The following is a 20,666-nucleotide window of genomic DNA, read 5'->3' as shown; positions in this document are numbered from 1 at the left end:
GTTGAGAACCACTGTTTTGGATTAATATTTCTTCATCAGAAGGGGAGGAACGAAAAGGTCTTTTTAATGAAGCCACAGGATTCTGAACTGAAATCACTGATGTATTTAAAAAATACACAAGGGAAGAAACGAGACAAGATCAACAGGTGCCTTTTTAAAAAAAATGCCAGAGAAAGGACATTTCAACTGGTAGGGGGTGGTGGAGGAATGCTCCCCGGTCCTTCTGTGGGGAGAGGGGGTCTCAGCATCGGGGGCATTGGAGCAGGAGGAGGGACGCCAGGGGCTGGGGGCAACTGGGGTGGACCTGGGGGCAAGGGCCCTGTCGGGGGAGGCATGGGAGGCAGAGCCATGCCCCCAGGAGGAGGAGGGGGGAGAGAATCTGGGAGTGGTGGTCGGGGGGGCAGGCCATTCATGAGAGGGGGCGGGGGAGGCCGCTTCACAGTAGCTGGTGCCGGGATACTTTGAGGAACAGGTGGCTTCTCCATCTTGAAATGAAACTGAAGGAAGAACTAAATGGGAAAAAAAGGGAGGGGAGAATATTAGATTTTACTTGACTGCAAGGATCCAGTTAGAATTCAGGGATAGGCAACCTTGGGTCTTTTATGAGTCATAAAAGAGCCAAGGTTGCCTACCCCTGAGTTAGATCTTCACAAAGGGTTTCTCAAAACCAGGGCTGAGAAAAAGCCACCACAGAAGGTTGCTTGAGTCCTTCTGATCGATTCAATCTGTGATTCCCAAAATTCCTAGCCGGGTGGGAACAATTCTGCCTCCCAACTGATTTGGAGGATATCAAGATATAGGTAATCCTCAACGTATGACTACAATTGAGCCCAATGTTTCTGTTAAGGGAGACATTTATTTTTGCCCCATTGTACGACTTTCTTGCCACTATTGTCAAGCAAATCACTGTACCCAATTAGTTAGTAACCCGGTTATTAAGTCAGTCACACGGTTGTTAAGTGAATCTGGCTCCCCCCCCCCTTGACTTTGCTTGTCAGAAGGTCGCAAAAGGTGATCACGTGACCCCCAGGACACTGCAACCGTCATAAATATGAGTCAGTTGCCGAGCGTTTGAATTCTGATCATATGATCGTGGATATGTTACCAACAAAGGTTGTTAACTGTGAAAAGTGGTCAGAAATCACTTTTTGCAGTGCCACTGTAACTTCAAATAGTCACTAAATGAACCGTTGTAAGTCTAGGGCTACCTGTATTTATATGAGACAGAAATATCCATTATTTCATACATTTTGTTCTAGAGCAGTGATGGCAAGCCTTTTAGAGACCGAGTGCCCAAACTGCAACCCAAAACCCACTTATGCATCGTCGGGTGCCGGGTGGCTGTGGCCCATTGGTTGGGTATGGCCAATTGGGTAGGCGTGGCCCATTGGGTGGATGTGGCCCACTGGGTGGGCATGGCTATGGTGGTAACGGCAGACTGGGTGGGAGTAAAAAGTTCAATCAATCAATTCCAACTTTGCAAGATCTTTTTTTTTTCCACGAGAAGTTGAAATTGACTGATTGATTGAATCTTTTTTTTTTGTACACGGCGGCAGAGGCTTAAAGCGAAAAGGTTTTATAAAACCCAGCTGAAGGCCTAGGACTGGGGCGACGGCGCATGTGTCCACAGAGAGGGCTCTGCATGCCGCCTCTGGCATCCGTGCTATAGGTTCGCCACCACTGCTCTAGAGCTTCTGTCTCTGAGGAAGATAGCTGATCTTTCCCGCTTCCAAAGAACCCACCTCCAAGTATTATGCTACAGAACAGCCATGGGGGTGCTTGTGTCTAAAGGCACCCAGCCTGCCCCTCCTAGAGCTAGGATTAAACAAACTATACTCCAGCAAGGCCATCTTTACTTTTCTAATGATGATGCTAATTAAGTTTTCTGATCTTGACTTACATTTCTTCTCAACAGTGCCTCTGCCAAGGTGAAAGAAGGTTGGTTTTAAAAGGAATTTTCAAACTATGCAGCTCCCCTCGACAGGGGCAGTTGCCAGCTTTTACCTCTTAATCATTTACCTGTTTTGTTTCTCGATTCCAGTGAGTCCAGAATTTGCCTTCAGCTTTGTCAATCTCCCTACTGGGCACCTGCAAGAGAGGAAGAGAAGAGGTTAGGAGCGGTGCCAAGCTGTTGCATCACGGGACATCAAAGGCTGTGTTCAACAGCTTATGAAAGAAGTCAGGCAGTTTGTTGAAAGTGATAATAACAGCAGGAAAAAAAAACCATCATCTTTTTTTTCTATCAAGGCCAAGAGAAAAGAGTTGAACATGCTTTGATTTTACCTCTGTCGAAAGAAGAAAACTCAAGCCATCCTAGTGGAATTGGGGCAATACACCAATATATTCCAGCATAGTGGAATTTCTCCATTATTTGTCTGTCTGTTTGTATCATGCCTTTATTATGCTTATAAATAATTCAAGGCGGTGAACATATCCAACACTTTCCTCCTATTTTCCCCATAACAACAACCTTGTGAGGTAAGTTGGGCTGAGAGTGACTACCCAAAGTCATCCAGCTGGCTTTCGTGGCTAAGGCGGGACTGGAACTCCCAGCCTCCTGGGATAGGACCAAAGTCACTCAGCTGGCTTTCAGGGCTAAAGTGAGACTTTAATTCATTGTTTTGTGCTTTCTATCTTGGAAAGCTGAGGGGAAATTTAGCAGGCCTCAACCCTGCCATCAGTGGCTAAGATTTCCTGTGCAAGCAAGTATTCATTCTCTGCCATCATCTTTAGCAATTAACTTTGCATACCTAAGAAGGAAAAATCAGGATCTTTAAATTAGCCTAATTTGTTTCAAAGACTGGGGTATGACTACTGGTAGGTCCCAGTTTTGTACCAGAACTAATATGCTGCAAACCATCAATACTCACAGGGCTGCACCCAGTGTTTGTGTCTGACACACAGCAGCAGCAGCCAGTACTTGACAATCAAAATAAACTAATGCTATCTCTCATTCGATCCATCCCATCATCAGGAAATGCCTCTTTGAGAAGGGACAAGCAACCAACCAACCAGGGAAGTTTGAGAATCAAATTCTGTTTTCAGGAATTCGATCTCAAGATGCAAACGTTCAAATGAAAATTGCAGAACCATTAGATTTTCATTACAAAGTTCAATAGAAACCGCAATCTTAAGATTTCTGATTTATGTCATTCTCCTTCCGTTCCTTTACAAAACTGAAGGCCCTCAAACCAAATCCCTTCCCAGAAGTACTTAACTTTCCACAATTAAATCTATCCTTCTGAATGTCCCAACAACAGCACAAAAGAGGCTAGACCACGGGTAGGCAACCTTGGGTCTTTTATGACTCGTGGACTTCAACTCCCAGAATTCCTAAGCCAGCAGGGCTGGCTCAGGAATTCTGGGAGTTGAAGTCCACAAGTCATGAAGGGCTAAGGTTGCCTACCCCTGGGCTAGACTAGAACATTACCTTGAAAGCGATTGTCTCATAGGGTTCTGCTGCCATCAAAAGATATTGCCAACGCCGGTCAGGAGGCTCAATTCTCTGCTCATACGCTGACATAAAACGGTGTCTCGGCATGATAGTTTCAGCAATCTCTGGGTAATCGATCTGTGTGGGGCAGAGCCAGAAGAACAGGAAGCTGGAGGGACCATTTAAATCAAACAAATCCAACGACCTGCTCATATGCATAATAGCCGAGGAGCAAAAGGACAGAAAGAGCAGGCCTCTTCTATGCTCAGTTTCACGAATAAATGCTAAATAGTTGAGGTACCAAGAGAAAAGAATATAGTAATAATAATAATAAAGTTGGAAGGGACCTTGGAGGTCATCTCGTCCAACCCCTTGTTCAGGCAAGAAACCCTATACCATTTCAGACAAATGGCTGTCCAGTTTCTTCTTAAAAACTTCCAGTGTTGGCGCATTCACCGCTTCTGGAGGCAGGTTGTTCCACTGGTTAATTGTTCTAACTGTCAGGAAGTTTCTCCTTAGTTCTAGGTTGCTTCTCTCCTTGCTTAGTTTCCACCCATTACTTCTTGTCCTGCCTTCAGGCGCTTTGGAGAATAGCTTGACTCCCTCTTCTCTGTGGCAGCCCCTGAGATATTGGAACACTGCTATCATGTTACTCCTCGTCCTTCTCTTCGTTAAACTAGACATACCCAATTCCAGCAGCCGTTCCTTATATGTTTTAGCCTCCAATCCCCTAATGATCTTTGTTGCTCTTCTCTGCACTCTAGTTTCTAGAGTCCCATCATCTTTTTTACATTGTGGTGACCAAAACTGGATGCAGTATTCCAAGTGTGTCCTTACCAAGGCATTGTAAAGTGGTATTAATATCTGTAGCTCAGGCCTGAACTGTGGGGGTCTCTGGTGCTCACTGAGCTTGGTTGTTCTCCTGCATGACAGAGAAAAATGCATACAGGAGAACAATCAAGCTCAGAGAGCACCAGGGACCCCCAAAGTTGTTGTTTTTTTTTGATGGGCCAAAGACACTTATTGAACTTATTTTTAAAAAAATATACAGGCAGTCCTCAACTTATGACCTTAATGGAGCCTGCCCATCATGATAAGTCTTGATGGTCGTAAACAGGTCAGTCACATAACTGGCCAGATTTTATCACCTTTTTTGCGGCAGTTAAGTGAGTGTGGCAGTTGTTGAATGAACCAATGGTGAACTAGAAGTAAGTGCCAGTTTTTGGCAAAACCATTGTAAACTCAGTCATGTCACCATGGAATGGGGCAAATGGCTGTAAATGCCTGAAGTAGCCCCATAGTAGGTCTGTCGCAACTTCAAATTGTCGCTAAGCAACCGGTTGTAAGTTGAGGACTACCCCACACATAATATTTACTAAAGAAATTAAAGAAAGTTAGGTGTATTTTACCTGGAAAAGGAGGCTTTGCTGGCCTGTTTCTGGGTCCCTCTGTTTGGTTACTGAAAGGATGGATAAAAGAGAGACAGTGTGCTAAGCAGGCATTTGCGACAGAATTCTTTATTTCATCAGCTTTGGGCTCCAAGACTCGGAATCAAATCTCCTATTGAATGTCCCAAAGAACTACGAAGGCTGCTTCAAACACATTGGAAGCCAAAATGGTTGAAATAACCCATTTCAAATTCACCTGTTTCCAAAGGATTGCTTTGGAATACTTTATGGTCTGTCTGTCTATCGTATGCTACCCATCTCGCCAGAAATGACTTTAGGCGTCTTATAGACATTGGATAAAATTCAGAATAAAACATTAAAACAATAAATAAAGATTTTTAAATTTAAAATTGAATTAAAATAGAACTAAGCAGGATGGAGAGGGAGGGTGTTCTCTACTGCATTAGCCACCTCCAACATGTCACACTCCCATTAAAGTCCCCAGGCTAGTTGGCACAGCCATGTCTTCAAGGCCTTTTGGAAGGTCAAAAGGGTGGGAACAGATCGGACCTCGGGGGGGGGGGGATGTTCCAGAGTCAAGGCAGAAAAGGTTCCTCTTCTGGACCCTGCCAGCCAAAATTCCTTGGCTGACAGGGTCTGCAGCATGCCCCTTCTGCCAGCACGAGTGGGGCGGGCTAATTCCATCAGGGTGAGATGATGTCTCAGGTAGCTTGGAGCCATGCCTACCTTTGTAACCTGGCCGACCAATTTTCACAAATTTCTTGACTTCCACCTTCACCTTTTCTGGAGCAGGCTGAGCTGGGGCCTCTTTGGCTTCTTTGGCTGCTCGTCGAGCTCTGCAAATGAAAGGAAGGGGAACAAAGTCATCAAAGGACTCTGAGAAAAGATGGGGGGGGGGAGGATTTCTTTCACAGAGTTCTCCACCATTGGGGGGGGGGGAGACAATAAATATTTAAGCAGCTGTGCATAAGGTCTTTAGCATTATTCCTGCACAAGTCTTGAACCCAGTCTGTCAGCTTTCATCGCCTTAAACTGCTGAGCCACCGTATGCCCCCTTGAAAAAAATACTAGTCTAGTATAAATCCAAATGGTCAAGTAAAGTCAATTTATATTGGTCCCAATACTTTATAATAACCTTGGAAACCTATCTGTTCGTAGAAATATCTGAGGCTGCTTAGAACAATTACAGAATAACAAGAAGCAATATATGCTCCAACACTGGACGTTTTTAAGAAAAGATTGGACAGCTATTTGTCTGAAATGGTATAAGTTTCCTGCCTGAGCAGGGGGTTGGACTAGATGACCTCCAAAGTCCCTTCCATCATCATCATCATCGTCATCATTATAATATACTCTGGCTTGGTTCTCCCTCCATATAAACAAAACTATCCAAATGACTTTAAACTATACTTACTAGGGATGTTTCTGAGATCAAACAAACTGTCGTGTAAAGCTTAACAATGAAACTGGCCTTCAACTGGAAGTTTCAGACAATGCACTCACGCCCACATACACACAATCTTAGGAAAAATCAGACACACTGTCCCGACAGCCAAAGTCCTCAGGAGTACTCCTAAGACAGTTTGTTATCAGGTGGAGGAAGGCTGACAGATATCATGAAAAATGCTACATCGTAGACTGCCCCAAGGCTAGAGAAAGACAACTGTGTCTTTGTAACTAGCAAACTTTGAGCTGGTTCCCAAGACACTCTTTGCTCTTGAAGAGTGTATAGTGTGGGTTTTTTTTTTTTTTGGCCTATGCAAGAATAGGGGAACAGGGGGGAGAAGTTTAGGTAAAATAAAGAAAAGAGGTGCTTGCAATTAGCAACTTACAAGTTGGTCTGATGTTTTTTCCCCTGGGTATGTGCCAAGTAGCTTCCCTATCGGATAAGAAGAAAGGATGGGTGAGATTAGTTAAATTCTAGGTCAAGCCTGGCCTCTCAAGAATAGAGCTGGGAGGGAATCAGTAAAGTCAAGCAACCTCAGGTCTCCAGCTCAGCTTTAACTCTGCACTATCAAGGGGACAATTCTGAGATAAACTTCTCCCTAAAGTGTTTTTTAAAAGGATTTTAATTAAATGGGCTATTTATTCAGACTGCTGGGTTAATTCAGCTGAACATTTTCTGTTCTTCACTGGCAGCAGTTTCCAGAGTTTCAGATGAGTCTCTTTCTTTGCCTTCTCTGGAGACGCCAGACATTGTAAAACTTTTATACGGAAAGGAAGTATTTTGCTACTCAGCTAAACGTTTTCTATAGGTAAAGAGAATGCTGACTCCATACAGTATGTTAGAAATGAGTTAACAAAACATAATTCCTGTTCACATCACATGCATTGCAAAAACAAACAAACTGAGTTAATATGACGGTCTGGTTCTTTCACTGAGCTAAGAGAATTGCTGGGTTCCCACCTGCTAAACCATCTGTAAACAATAAGGTTCCCAACCTGCTATAGACAATTGTGGGAACCCAGGCTAATATTCTAGTGCAGGGGTAGGCAACTTTGGCTCTTTTATGACTTGTGGACTTTAGCTCCCAGAATTCCTGAGCCAGCACGGCTCAGCTTGGAAACCTCTCCCTTTCCCCTCAGCATGGCTGGCTCGGGAATTCTGGAGTTGGTCTACGAGTCATAAAAGAGCCAAGATTGCCTACCCCTGGTCTAGTTCCTGTGATTCTGAGGAAGGGTTCCTTTAAAACAGACTGGAAGGAAGTTCCTTCATATCCATTCAAAGACATTATCATTTATTTGTTATACACCAAAACAAGATTCAAAGCATTTTGAACATCAATCAGCAAATGCATCCGTAACAGTTAAAATGTAAATTAAACAATTAATCAAAGTTAGGAACAATACAAGGATAAACAATATAAAGAGAGCCAGGGTTGTTTAATGGTTAAGGCACCAGACTAGAAAGTGGGAAACTGTGAATTCAAATCCTGCCTTGGCCATGAAAGCCAGATGGGTAACATTGGGCCAGTCACTCTCTCTCCGCCCAACCCACCTCACAGGGTTGCTGTTATGGAGAAAATAGGAGGAGGAAGATGTGTTGAATATTTTTGCCATGACGGGTTGTTTGCAAAAATAGTAAAGGTGGGATACAAATAAATAAAAATAATAAAGAATCACCATAGCCAAATAAAACAATGTCAATAATTAAACCAACCAGCAGGTTTTAGAATGTTAGAAAGATTCTTCCAGAAATACTTGTACTGAGATTGGGGCATTCACAATAACTTTATTGCTAAATTACACCATTTCTCAGCGGATAAAGTGCATTTGCAAAACTAAGTCCTCACCTCATTGTTGTGCAGTGTCAGACAAAGTTTGCATTCATAAGACCCCAAGTGATTTTTCATAAAATAGGGATCCTGTTGGGAAAAAAATAAGGGTTAAGTCTCAGTCAATATAGAAAGTACGTATGTACCATACGCCAGGGTGTAGACTTCACACAAACTATATATGAGACAGAACACCATAAATATTACTCTTGTCCTGGGCACAAAGCCAATCAGGCAACCTTGAGCCGGTTATTTTCTCTCAACGCTGATGACAATGGCAAACAACTTCCAAAAATTTTCCCAAGAAAACTGCAGAGACTTGTCCAGGCAGTCACCAGAAGTCAGTGCTGACTTAAAAAGCACAAAACCAAACCAAACCACTACAGATGATTTCTGGAAGTGAAGTACTTTGAACTAAAATCTAGTATCCCAACTGTGGCTTCCTTCCACATGTAATTTTTACATCCGAATTGCTATTATGGTATTTTTTAAAACAAAAATGATGCATATCCATGGAGAGATCCATACACCCAACAGATGGGTTTAATTTAATATATACTTTCATTACTAGCCCATTGCTGTCTGTTCTAATTGGTAGCTACCAATCAAAGAGAGGTCTTTCCCAAATCTGCTACCTTAGGGTGCTGCATATGGGGAATTCTGGGTGTCCCCAAAAAACCACACTTTGGATTGATGTAGTTCAGAGCAGTTTTGATGGAAAAGGGGAGGAGCCTTGAATGTTTAATGCAAAAATGCCATTCTATAGACATGAGGATTAAACTAGAGACAGGCTGTTGAAAAATGTGTTCTGTCTTAAGTAGGCCTTTCTTTATTAAGTGTACGTACTGCTTTTCCTCCAGGAGTTCATTGCGGTGTGCATCACACTTTTTCTCCTTAATTTGATCCTCCCAAACAGCTGATGAGATTGAGATGAGTGTATAGCAGAAGTCATGCAGTGGACTCTTGTGGCAGAGGATGGACCCTAACAGTTGAATGATGGTGGCTATGGACCAATAGATTAATCAGTCCTTTATTCATTATGTTATGCTTTTTATTCACCACACAACAAAAAGGTAGAAGCTCACCTTATTGATATCTATCGTTTCCAAGGCTAGTTGCCTCAACCTCTCTCTGCGGTCCCTGTTGCTTTCTGAGGCTGAGGCAACACCTCCACTCCCTGTTTTTCCACCTGGACGGTGCTGAAAATCCATGACTGAAGTCTTTGTGCTTCAAAACGCTGGGAATCAGAGACAGAGAAATTTAAGTTGGTGTACTTGAATGATGGTAAGTGAGGCTATCTATATTGTATTTTACACTGTGATCTCCCCAGAGTCAGTCTAGACTCAGGTGCTGCCTAAATGGTCTTGGTCTTAATATATCCTAAGAAAACAAGGAAAATCTGCACAAAAATTAAAATAGGTAAAATCAAATAGGTAAGCATTGTATCTCAATTGTTATAAAAAGGAATCCCTGCAGATTTCATTCTGCTAGTTGTAGTTGACTTTAGGGGATGTGCTTCAAGGCCATTCAGCCAGCACTATCCAAAGACGTTTCCACACTCATGTGGCCAGCATGATATCATGGAGCACTGATATTTCCCCCCCCCCAAAGTGGTACTATTTATCTACTCACATTTGCATGCTTTTGAACTACTAGGTTGGCAAGAGCTGGGGCAAAAACAGGAGTTTATACTGTTGCATAACACTCGGGTCTCAAACCTGGACTGTCAACCTTCTGACAAGCCCAGCATCTTACCCTGAGCCATTGTGCCACTCCTCTTGTTATAAGAAACTTTGTTTAGACAAACAGAAATAAAAATTAAAAACAAATTTTAATAACAAGGTTTCCTAATAGACTGGAATGTAGTCATCCTGAAACAAAAGCAAAATAATGATCTTTCACTAGGACACTAGTATGACATGCAAGGAGCCTTAACCTAAGTGAGAAGGCAAGTTTTTTGGTGTGGGTGACTATAATGAATCCAATTAATAATCATTATACCAAGAATAAGAGCTCAAAAGAAAAATGCTGCAACTAGCAAACTTCAATATTGTAGGAAAATGAAGTACACATTCATACACTACAATCTGTCTATATGATGACAAAACATGACCTTTCCTGTGCTTGGTGCTGCCCTAGAGGTTTGTACCATTCTCCTCTACTTCATGCTCATTCCCATTTCAACTCTTCCAGGCTAAGCTTTCATTCACCCTTGGCTACTTCTCTTCCACGGTGTGCAGGAAGATAGAAAATATTTCTCCAATGCTTTACCTTCTTCCTTCCAACCAAAACTCTGGTTTCTGCTCCATCTACAATCATCCTGCCTCCTTCCCCTGCCATGCAATCTCTCTCCTCTCTGCTCAATAGTGTACCTCCACTTTCCATTCTGCCTCCAGTGTTTCCAGTCCCATTAACTGTCATTCATTATCCGATGAACATTATTCTTTGAGGTCAACCTATTCTCCAAAGCACCTGAGGGCTGGACAAGAAGCAACGGATGGAAACTAATCAAGGAGAGAAGCAACCTAGAACTAAGGAGAAACTTCCTGACAGTTAGAACAATTAATCAGTGGAACTGTTTGCCTCCAGAAGTTGTGAGTGCTCCAATATTGGAGGTTTTCAAGAAGAGATTGGACAACCATTTGTCTGAAATGGTATATAGGGTTTCCAGCCTAAGCAGGGGGTCCCTTCCAACACTGTTATTCTGTTATTCCCCGCCTTTTGCACGATTACAAGCTTGTTCCTCTACTCCCGTGCTGGCAATGCAGGTCTTCCTTCCTCCAAGGCAGGGCATTTGCCTCTGTTGCCTCTCTTCCCACGACTGGCTGAGTTCTCGCTAAGTTTTGGGGCCTGTTTTCTCCTCCCAACAGTCCTGCTGCTCCCACTCCAGCCTCATCACCACTTAGTTATATCCTCCCGCATGTCTCTCACCCCCTGGTTTAATTCCCCATCATGGCCTCCTAGCTCTGCACTTATCTCAAAGCTGGCACTCTCTCCCCTTCTTCCTCACCTGTGCCGTTCCGACTCCCTCTCGCTTCATCGGCCGCCAAGGGACACCGAATCGCCCGAACGACCAAGTGGTTCTTCACCGCGTCGCCTTAACGTACTGGCTTTCACTTCCGGATTGGATTACCGTCGGCCCGGATATTCTCCCGGAAGTACACCAAGCGGAAGGCCGAAGAAGAGGGGAAACTTCTCAGGCGTCTGCTCTAGGAATGGAAGATCATCAGAGAGTGACCAACTTGCCGGGAGGCAGTGAGAACCGGACCCGGAAATATTACGTAAGGGTAATTCCGGTTCGTGAGAAATCCATGGCGGAAGTAAGAGTGAGAAGGCCATCGATCCGAGAGGCCGGAGGGCTGAGGGGGCGGGGCGGGGTAGGGCTGCGGTGGAAGCGATGCGGTACAACGAAAGGGAGCTGCTGTCGCTCTCCCGGCAACCGGCCGAAAAGGCGGCAGAGGTTCTCATGCGCGCCCCCAAGAAAGGAAGCGGTAAGGTGAAGGGGCAGTGACGTCACGGCGCGAAAGGGAGGGGGATGTGACGACACGAGATCGGGAAAGCTAATGCGTCATTTGAGAGCTCTGGGGAAAAGGAAGCAAACGTTCAAGCGCCTCTCTGGTGTAATTGCCCTCACTGAGGACTAGGCGCTTGAGTGGCTTTTATCAGCACTGTGGTTACTAGTCTTCAATTCCAGCTTCTGCGCAATTTTTGCCTTCCGTATTCTCTTGTTGATTTTCATGATGACTGATTCATTTACCGATTTTCCCTTTATACCTTATAAATGTATGCTGTATTTATTTTTGTCTTTTGCCTAATGCTTCTTGGCACCAAAATGTAATAAATTTATAATTAAAAGGGTTCAGCTTTAAGGTGCCACAAGCTACTGGGTAATTTTTGATAACTCTGACTGACAAACTACTTCAAGCTATTCAAGAAAGTATTTTTCAATTAGAATCTAATGGAATTAATTTAAAAATACTTGCTTGAATCAAACATATTAAAAACCCCTTCCTTAATTTGGCTGTTTTATCATAAGATTATATAACTATAAATATAAATGCACAAATCTCTATGCAGAGGTTTCTGTATTCAGAAGGCCCATCTGTCAAAACAGGGTGCTCTGCTTCGTATCTTTCCTGTAATGTTTCCGTTTCCTATTCCCTAGCACTGACCTAATATTCCCTAGTCTTGTAGCCCGCTCAGTCCTTGAGAGGGATGACTTGAGAGATTCTCCCCATCATAATGCGGCTGCCAACTCTGAGGTTTGTTTTAGGACAGTTACTTTGGCTGTTCTGATTTCAGAAGATGCTGCACTTGGAGAATTAAATTCACTGTTCACTTATTGGGTGATGTCAGCACTGTATGTGACAATTGGTAACTTGCAGTGCCACTGTGAATACTAAAGCCATTCAGTTTAAGTGAACAGTTTGGCTATTTTGCTTATTCATATGCTTGTATAAATGCAGCATTATTGCATCGGGGATTAATAAATAGACTCCTTTTTAGCACATCCTTAACCAAAGCCATACAATAACCCCTTTCCAATTCTTACGATGTCCCCCCAATTATGTTGGATTGTAATTCCTCACTCCCCCCCATCCTCTGTTGTAATCCAGTTGTATGATACACCTATTTGATTTTAATGACTTTTTAATGCCCCCTTTTTTTTTGACTCCTCCAGATTTAATCTTCTTGGTGTGAGCCTCCAGAAAGAGAATTATTAAAGTGCAGGGAAAAACTGCCCTAAGGCATTCTGAATCTACAGGACAGAATAGACTCATTTGTTATAATATCAAGTGGAACTGATTTCATTAGAGAGCTAAATATTCTTAGGGCCACTTTTGAGGATAAAAAGCTTTTTATTTACATGACATCCTTCTTCCAAGAAACTCAGGTTGACGTATTTGTCAACCAACCCACTTCTTGATATTCATCCTATAAGACAGATGAGGCCAAGAGAGGAGTACCAGATCATTTAATGAATGTTGTGACTGAGGATTAGAAGTCGGTTCTGCCAGTCATAAACTACTATTCTAACCACTCTTTGCCATTAACTGACACTGGTAGGGAGACAGAGGTATTGTGTCATATGCTGAAGCTGATAGTAGTTTAAAACAGGGGTCGTCAAACTTGGCCCTTTTATGACTTGTGCCTGGCTGAGGAATTCTGGGAATTGAAGTTCACAAGTCATAAAAGGGCCAAGTTTGAAGACCCCTGCTTTAAAAGTTGCATTTAATGTGCTACCTATGGAGCATCCTTTGATTATAACTGGTCTCGGGCAGAGCGTGGATCTGCTGGGATATGTAGATGCTGATCTGTGCTATTCCAAACTCAAGGGCTGCTTACAAGCTTCCTGCTGACAACCCAGCTATCAAACTATGGCTGCCCAGAGTCACTTGGTTGAATTGGGCAGCCATAGAAATTGAATAAATAAAGAAGAAAATAAAATAAAAGCTCTTTGTTGTGTCTGTTTTCTCTTTGCAGCCTTGAAGAAACGCCTGGTGAAGTTAGTGGTCAACTTTCTCTTTTACTTCCGAACAGACGAAGCTGAGGTAAGAGTAAACAGGTAGTCCTCGACTTACAACAGTTCATTTAGTGACCGTTCAAAGTTACAATGGCACTGAAAAATTTGGCTTATGACCGTTTTTCACACTTACAATCTTTGCAGCATCCCCATGATCATGTGATCAAAATTCAGATGCTTTGGCAACTGATTCATACTTATGACCGTTGCAGTCTTCCAGGGTCATGTGATCCTTTTTTGTGACCTTCTGACAAGCAAACCTCAATGAAAGCCAGATTCACTTAACAACCAGGTTACTAACTTATCAACTGCAGCGATCCACTTAACAACTGTGGCAAATAATGTTGTAAAATGCGAAAAACTCACTTAACAAATGTCTCACTGAACAACAGAAATGTTGGGCTCAATTGTGGTTGTAAGTCAAGGACTACCTGTAGATAGCAATTGTTCTGAAAAGTGATATGAATTGCATCTTAGTTACTCGGCCTAAGGGATTAGTACTTCTTGCAGTAGTTAGACTGATATTTTTATTGGGTGATCACTAAAAAAAATTTCCCAGTATTTGGCCATCAACTGGGATAAAGGAGTCCATGGCCCTTCAGCTATAATTGAATTGTTGGTCATGCTTTCTGAGACTAATAAAAATCAAAATATCCAATTTATCTGGAACAATAAAGTTGCCTACTCCTGTAATAAAACTAAGAGTTGGAATGTGTTTTTAAGTTCAACTTAAGCCAATTCTGAGCATTTTGTGTGTGGGGGGGAGGGGTTGTAGTGTTCTGTGGTCTGGCAGAAAATGGCAAAAAACCCCCAACCATTGGATATTATTTAATACCATGTGGTTTGCTTAATTATCACACAGGTTCACTTAATGTCCATTGTGACTTACTTTACAGACATCGTAGAAACAGTTGTAAAATTGAGTCCAATCACATGGTGCCTCAACTTACAACCATAATGACTGACGACCAAAATTTTGGGCTACATTGTATCTGTAAGTCAAGGACTACCTGTGAACATTTCCATCTTAATTGAAAAGCAGATCTGAATTTTTTTTCTTTCCCTACCCCTTTATCTCTCTTCAGCCCATTGGTGCTTTATTGTTGGAACACTGCAAGATCAGCAAAGAAGAAGAAAATGTCTTTTCCATCAGTAAGTGCTTTAGAAAGAGTTGTTAAGATGTTTGTGTCAGGAGCAAATTTTTTCCCCCTGCAAATTGGCAGCCTTTTATTTCTGACATTGAGAACATAGCAGTGTCACTGATCCATTCAGTCTAGGTTTGCTGGCTCTAACTGTCAGCTGCTTTCCCTATTTATACAGTTATTTACACACACCCATTTGTGCTATCCAGGTGATCCTGAGGGCACAGATAAACCTCCAAGTGGCATCAATGACTCTCAGAGAGAGTGCTAATGACTAGATGACTGCAAGGAATATAAATCCTTCCATCTTCCACCCTTCAGTCAGAACTGAAGAAGCTTCTTGGATGAGAAGTGAAATGTCTTCAAGGGGGAAAAAAAAGTCCAGTTGCTTTTTGAGAAAACACCTTTGGGACAAACCATGACCCAGATGACTGAGAATCTCTGTAGACCCATCTTGGTAGAATCTATGGCACACAGGTGGCACGCAGAGCCCTCTCTGTGGGCACGTGCACGGTTGCCCCAATCCTAGGCCTTCGGCTGGGTATTATAAAACCTTTTCGCTTTAGGCCTCCACTGCTGTGTGCAAAAAAAAAAAAAAAAGTTCAATCAATTTCAACTTCTCGCGGGGAAAAAAAGAGATCTTGCAAAGTTGGAATCGATTGATTGAACTTTTTAGTCCCTCCCAGTCTGCTATTACCATGCCCAGCCAATGGGCCACACCCACCAGCACCTGGTAATACATAAATGGGTTTTGGGTTGCAGTTTGGGCACTCGGTCTCTAAAAGGTTCACCATCACTGCCATAGACAGTTATTTCTACATTTTTTTTCCCAATCTCTTCCTAGTAGCGGGACTTGGGGGAGGAAGATGTGTTAAAACATTTGCTCCGTACACTCCTTTTTCAGGCAGCAGTAGAACCGCTGCTTCTCCTCTTTCCTAACTTGGGGGAAGCTGGGGAAACCTCATGTAGCTGGGTGAGAGAAAGAGAGGAAGGTCTTGAGAGTGACTAACCGGGGAACGGAACTTGGGGAGAAGACAGCTAATTTGGTGAAAACTCAACAGTCCATGATCATAATTGCAATATTGTGTAGAGTTGTGTTCATTCCAGTTTCAAAGCAGATATTTGTAGCTTGAGATCGAAACTTTCTCCATCTTTTTACTCTGGAGGAACCCTTCAAATAATTTTCAGCTCTGTGGGTACCCCTGCATAAAAAACGCAAGAAAATGGTGGTGGTGGTGGTGGGGAACTAGCACTGATGATATTACCTACTTGGGTAATGAAACGTCTGCAAAAAACCAAGCTAGGTGAGCACCAAGGACCCCACAGTTCAATCCTGAGCTACAAATATTCTCTTCTATTGACTGCAGAATATACTACATTCCTTGTGGCAAAAAAGGTCACATTTTAATTGAATTCTCTTGATATGATAATCCAGGATGTTCTTCCAATAGGTAAGGTTTTTATAGTTTTAATAAAGCAAGCTTTAGTTTGATCCTGCTTGGATTGCTGTAATTTTCTGGCAGGGTTGGTAGGTGATTAAATCATAAACCAGGAATGGCCAATTTTCCCAAGAGTAGGAACACGAGTAGCAAGGAGGTCACAGGGAAGGTGGGGCTGATTTGGGGGCGGTTTGGTGGGAGGCCTCTGATTGGAAGGGGAGAACAGAGACCTTGGGGAAAACAATGCATTTAAAGATTTTGTTGTCAAAGCCTCAAAATAAACAACAATATTGCTGAGTGTAATGGGAGTCTTTTGCCAATGTCTCAGTTGATCATGATGAGAAGACATCAGAATCCTTTGCATCTGGGCTTGAAAATCAGCATGTCCCCTAATTAGTTGGCCCATTAGCCTTTGCTCAGGTCAGTATCTGTCTTCTGGGCAAACGGTTGTCAGATTAGAGTTTTCACTACCACATGATTTAGTGGGGGCAAGTTTAGATACTGCCCTCTTCAGAGTGACTCTGTGTATGGTTTACAGATTTAAAAAAACCATAGAAAAACACAGTACACCAAGTTCAGTAAAGTAGCCAAGTAAAAACACAGATAATAATAATGATGATGATGATGTTGGAAGGGACCTTGGAGATCATCTAGTTCAACCCCCTGCTCAGGCAGGAAACCCTATACCATTTCAGACGAATGGCTGTCCAGTCTCTTTTTAAAGACTTCCAGTGTTGGAGCATTCACCGCTTCTGGAGGCAGGTTGTTCCACTGGTTAATTGTTCTAACTGTCAGGAAGTTTCTCCTTAGTTCTAGGTTGCTTCTCTCCTTGATCAGTTTCCATCCGTTGCTTCTGGTCCTCCCTTCAGGTGCTTTGGAGAATAGCTTGACTCCCTCTTCTTTGGGGCAGCCCCTGAGATATTGGAACATGGCTATCATGTCCCCCCTCGTCCTTCTTTTCATTAAACTAGACATACCCAATTCCAGAACCGTTCCTTATATGTTTTAGCCTCCAGTCTCCTAATCGTCTTTGCTGCTCTGTACTCCTTCTAGTCTCAACATTTTTTTTACAGATAAAATAAGTAAAAAAAACTAAAAGCTAATGGGAATGTTTTCAAGGTGGTAATACCCCCAGGATTGCATGCCAAGAGAATGGAGGCCAACCTCATCTCTGAAGGATGTTCCCTAGGGTAGGGGCAACAGCAGAGAAAGGTCTCTTCTTAGACCCCGACAGTTGAAATTATTTAACCAACAGGGTCCGTAACATACTTTCCCTGTTCCAGGAAAGTTGAGTTAAAGCAGTGTTTCTCAACCCTGACAATTTTAAGGCATGTGGACTTCAACTCCCAGAATTCCACAGCCAGCATTGCTGGCTGTGGAATTCTGGGAGTTGAAGTCCACATGCCTTAAAATTGTCAAGGTTGAGAAACACTGAGTTAAAGCAACAGAAGCAGTCAGGATGACTGTTTCGTGGGCTTGTTTTTCTAGGCTTCCTTGAAGAGCCAGAGAGGAAATACTACTTTGAATGTGACACAGAAGAGCAGTGCCAGGAATGGATTGAGGTCCTTCGCAAGGCCAGGTGAGGTCAACTTGTCATCTGAAGGTTGATAAATCTTATTTATTTATCTACCTATCTGTCTATCTATTTGGAGAGCACCAATTAAAGGCAAGCCGGAAGGCAGAAACAATATTATATCTGATATATTTTAATTTTTATTTGGCACCTGCAAGAGATTTAGGAACTATAACTATGTTGCCTTAAAAACATTCACCGTCACAATTATTTTTGTTAGGTATTATTGTAGATTGTGATGCTAAAGAAACTATTTAAATGTTGAATTTTATTACAGCTGCAAGGTTACTGGCTGGGCAATATTGGAGGAAAGATTCTTTGCCCACTATAGAAGAATGGTCGCTTAAAGTTTCTAATTTAGCAGAAATGGCCAAAATTTCTGCTTATTTGAAGGATCATTCACAAGAAAGATACATCTCGGTGTGGAGAAGATGGATAAATTATGTACAGAATAAATATGGGATTAGAAAGTATCATTTAGTTTTTGAATAACTTATAGTTTAAAGTAGAAATTGTTTATATTGTTATTTTTGTTTTTAATTTTTTTGAAATCTTGTATTTGAGTTAAAGTATTTTACGGATTTGGTTATTGGTATAGTTGGATAAGCTTAGAATTTGTTTGCTTATTTGTAACCCGGTAACCAGCTCTGGGAAGTGAGGGGGGGGGTTAGGGTTAGGGGGGGAGGGAGGGAGGGATATTGTATTGTAATAAAATGGAAAAATTGTATAAAACTTTTCAATAAAAAAAAACATTCACCGCCTACATTGGGGCTGCTTTGGAAAAGCCCCTTGCTTAATAAATAGGTTCATTTCTGCTGGGTGGCATTTCTTTCTTACCATCAGAGAGCAAAATGGTCTCTTCCCAACAAACAAACCTTGGATCAGTTCTTTCAGTTCTCCTCTTCTCCTTTGATCCTACAGTTACGAATTCATGAGAAGCAGCTTGATCTTTTATCGGAATGAGATCCAGAAGATGACCGGAAAGGTAAGCCAGTGGCTGCAAATGACAGTTCTTATTCCAGAGCATCCTGATTGCTAAGACTATTTAAGGCCTTTGAGATGTACACACCAGCCAGATTCAGACACTTCCCACCAAGCTGCGCTGCGAATTATTTTAATTTGGGGGGGTATGTTGTGTGAATGCAGTTCTTGTTTGTAAATCACGGTATAGAATTCTGTGGTTTGTGGGAATCCAGCCCATTATGGCTTAGCTAATAAAATTGGCTTACCTCCACTGCAAGGGTAAACTCGTGATTTGAGTGGCTTGAAATTAGTTTGTGATGCTGTTTGAGGGGGGCTTTGGAGTGCTTCCTCTTAGAATGGGTCACATAGGGCAGCTTCTTTTCTGAGGGCATTTGATAACATTTACTGGCTAGAACAGTGTTGGCTGGGGTATTCTGGGAGTTGTAGTCCACACATCTCAAAATGGCTAAGGATGGGAAACACTGGGCTAGCAGATAGCAACTGAAGCAAGACAGGGTAGACATGAATAGCTTTCTGCTCCTATTCTCATGTGAATATAGATACAATTGTATACTCACTCGGAAATGTGATTTCAAGAGACTGGGGCAGGGGTAGGCAACCTTGGCTCTTTTATGACTCGTGGACTTCAACTCCCAGAATTCCTGCTGAAGGGACAGGGAAAGGTGGCTCAGGAATTCTGGGAGTTGAAGTCCATGAGTCATAAAAGAGCCAAGGTTGCCTACCCCTGGACTGGGGGATAAATCAAGCTGAAATCTTAACAAGCATCTACTGTTTAAAGTCCTCCAAAGGCTGCATTATGATTCTCAGATGAGATACAGGAGCAAAAGGCTACATGCCGTGTTGTTCACCGCCAAGCCAGGGCATCTGCTAACTTGGAAGGAGATACAGATGAGCTCAGTGGAACATATGCCAGATGAATGTAGGTAGCTGGCAATTTTAACCAGCATAGAAGAGAACACAAACGACTTGCTAGAGCAAGCTGTCAACCTTCCACCTTCTTGCTTCTTTGGCTGCAGGATCCCTTGGAGCAATATGGCATCTCAGAGGAAGCCCGTTTCCAGCTGGGGGCACGGAAACTTTAACCCACATAAGGTGAACACAGGAACTCCCAACTGCTGAAATGTCAACAAGAGTAAATTCTCTATTTTTTTTTATGAACTGAAGGGAGGGGAAAGGGAATCTGTTTCTTAAAAAAAAAAAAAAACCATCCACACCATCCCTTCCACTGCTTTGTGATCCCAGTTTTGCTACTACCAATAGCCACAGCTGTAATGAAAAGATTATTATTGATAAGGAGGATCAGTTTTGTGGCTGGGTTAATTTTATTAGTTCTGCCTCTATTGCTATAGACACGTGTGCAGAGCAAATACGCTTGTAAAAATGAAGGGAATGGGGAAAGGGAGCTTCACATTTGGAAGGAGGCCTTGATTTTAATGCTCGTTTCAATCCTCTTTGGTAAGGCACTGAGGTTTTAGTGAAGATGGCAGAACGTGTAGTCCAGTGTTTCTCAACCTTGACAATTTTAAGGCATGTGGACTTCAACTCCCAGAATTCCACAGCCAGCATTGCTGGCTGTGGAATTCTGGGAGTTGAAGTCCACATGCCTTAAAATTGTCAAGGTTGAGAAACACTGGCTGTAGTCCATCAGCAGAGATAAATGTAATAGGTATCCTAGTTCTGCAGTGTTCACACTCCCAGATCCTCCCAAACGTCTGCCAGGGGTAGTTCCTACCATCTCCCTGCATTGAGTCTAATTAAGCATTTGACTCAGACCGGAAGAACAGAGCAGATACTGTATTTACCTGCCTGCAGGTTGGAGAGACTGTCTCTTCAGGGGTTACTGCAATCAATTATGAAGCTTACCAAGGTCAGCAATTCCTCCCAGAC

General features: G+C 42.6%; 2 protein-coding genes across 2 annotated transcripts; one reads left to right on the top strand and one right to left on the bottom strand.

Annotated features, from left to right (window-relative positions):
- Window positions 1-83: 83 nt before the first annotated feature.
- SF3A2 (splicing factor 3a subunit 2) lies at window positions 84-11,276 on the bottom strand. The gene is made up of 9 exons (XM_039328501.1): window positions 11,128-11,276; window positions 9,203-9,354; window positions 8,136-8,207; window positions 6,675-6,721; window positions 5,569-5,678; window positions 4,843-4,892; window positions 3,431-3,571; window positions 2,020-2,088; window positions 84-509 (listed from the first exon to the last, which is right to left on the bottom strand). The coding sequence occupies exons 2-9, from the start codon at window positions 9,326-9,328 to the stop codon at window positions 183-185; spliced, it is 942 nt and encodes a 313-aa protein (XP_039184435.1). The 5' UTR covers window positions 9,329-9,354; window positions 11,128-11,276; the 3' UTR covers window positions 84-182.
- A 174-nt stretch (window positions 11,277-11,450) lies between these two features.
- PLEKHJ1 (pleckstrin homology domain containing J1) lies at window positions 11,451-20,265 on the top strand. Its single transcript, XM_039328479.1, has 6 exons — window positions 11,451-11,608; window positions 13,602-13,669; window positions 14,727-14,793; window positions 17,711-17,801; window positions 18,717-18,780; window positions 19,796-20,265. Exons 1-6 carry the CDS (start codon window positions 11,515-11,517, stop codon window positions 19,859-19,861), a joined length of 450 nt encoding a protein of 149 aa, XP_039184413.1. The 5' UTR covers window positions 11,451-11,514; the 3' UTR covers window positions 19,862-20,265.
- Window positions 20,266-20,666: the final 401 nt, after the last annotated feature.

Source organism: Crotalus tigris, unplaced genomic scaffold (genome assembly GCF_016545835.1).
Source record: "Crotalus tigris isolate CLP2741 ecotype Arizona unplaced genomic scaffold, ASM1654583v1 scf7180000024379.1109085, whole genome shotgun sequence".
Classification (NCBI taxonomy): Eukaryota; Metazoa; Chordata; class Lepidosauria; order Squamata; family Viperidae; genus Crotalus; species Crotalus tigris.
This window is presented reverse-complemented; position numbering and strand designations above follow the sequence as displayed.

Excerpts from the sequence above, each read along its gene's own strand:
- PLEKHJ1 (XM_039328479.1), top strand. The coding sequence starts at position 11,515 with ATGCGGTACAACGAAAGGGAGCTGCTGTCGCTCTCCCGGCAACCGGCC. Across the intron at positions 11,609-13,601 it reads CGCCCCCAAGAAAGGAAGCG|CCTTGAAGAAACGCCTGGTG; the intron begins GTAAGGTGAAGG and ends TTCTCTTTGCAG. Across the intron at positions 14,794-17,710 it reads AGAAAATGTCTTTTCCATCA|GCTTCCTTGAAGAGCCAGAG; the intron begins GTAAGTGCTTTA and ends TTGTTTTTCTAG.
- SF3A2 (XM_039328501.1), bottom strand. The coding sequence starts at position 9,328 with ATGGATTTTCAGCACCGTCCAGGTGGAAAAACAGGGAGTGGAGGTGTT. Across the intron at positions 2,089-3,430 it reads ATGAGACAATCGCTTTCAAG|GTGCCCAGTAGGGAGATTGA; the intron begins GTAATGTTCTAG and ends CCTCTCTTGCAG. Across the intron at positions 510-2,019 it reads GGAATCGAGAAACAAAACAG|TTCTTCCTTCAGTTTCATTT; the intron begins GTAAATGATTAA and ends TTTCCCATTTAG.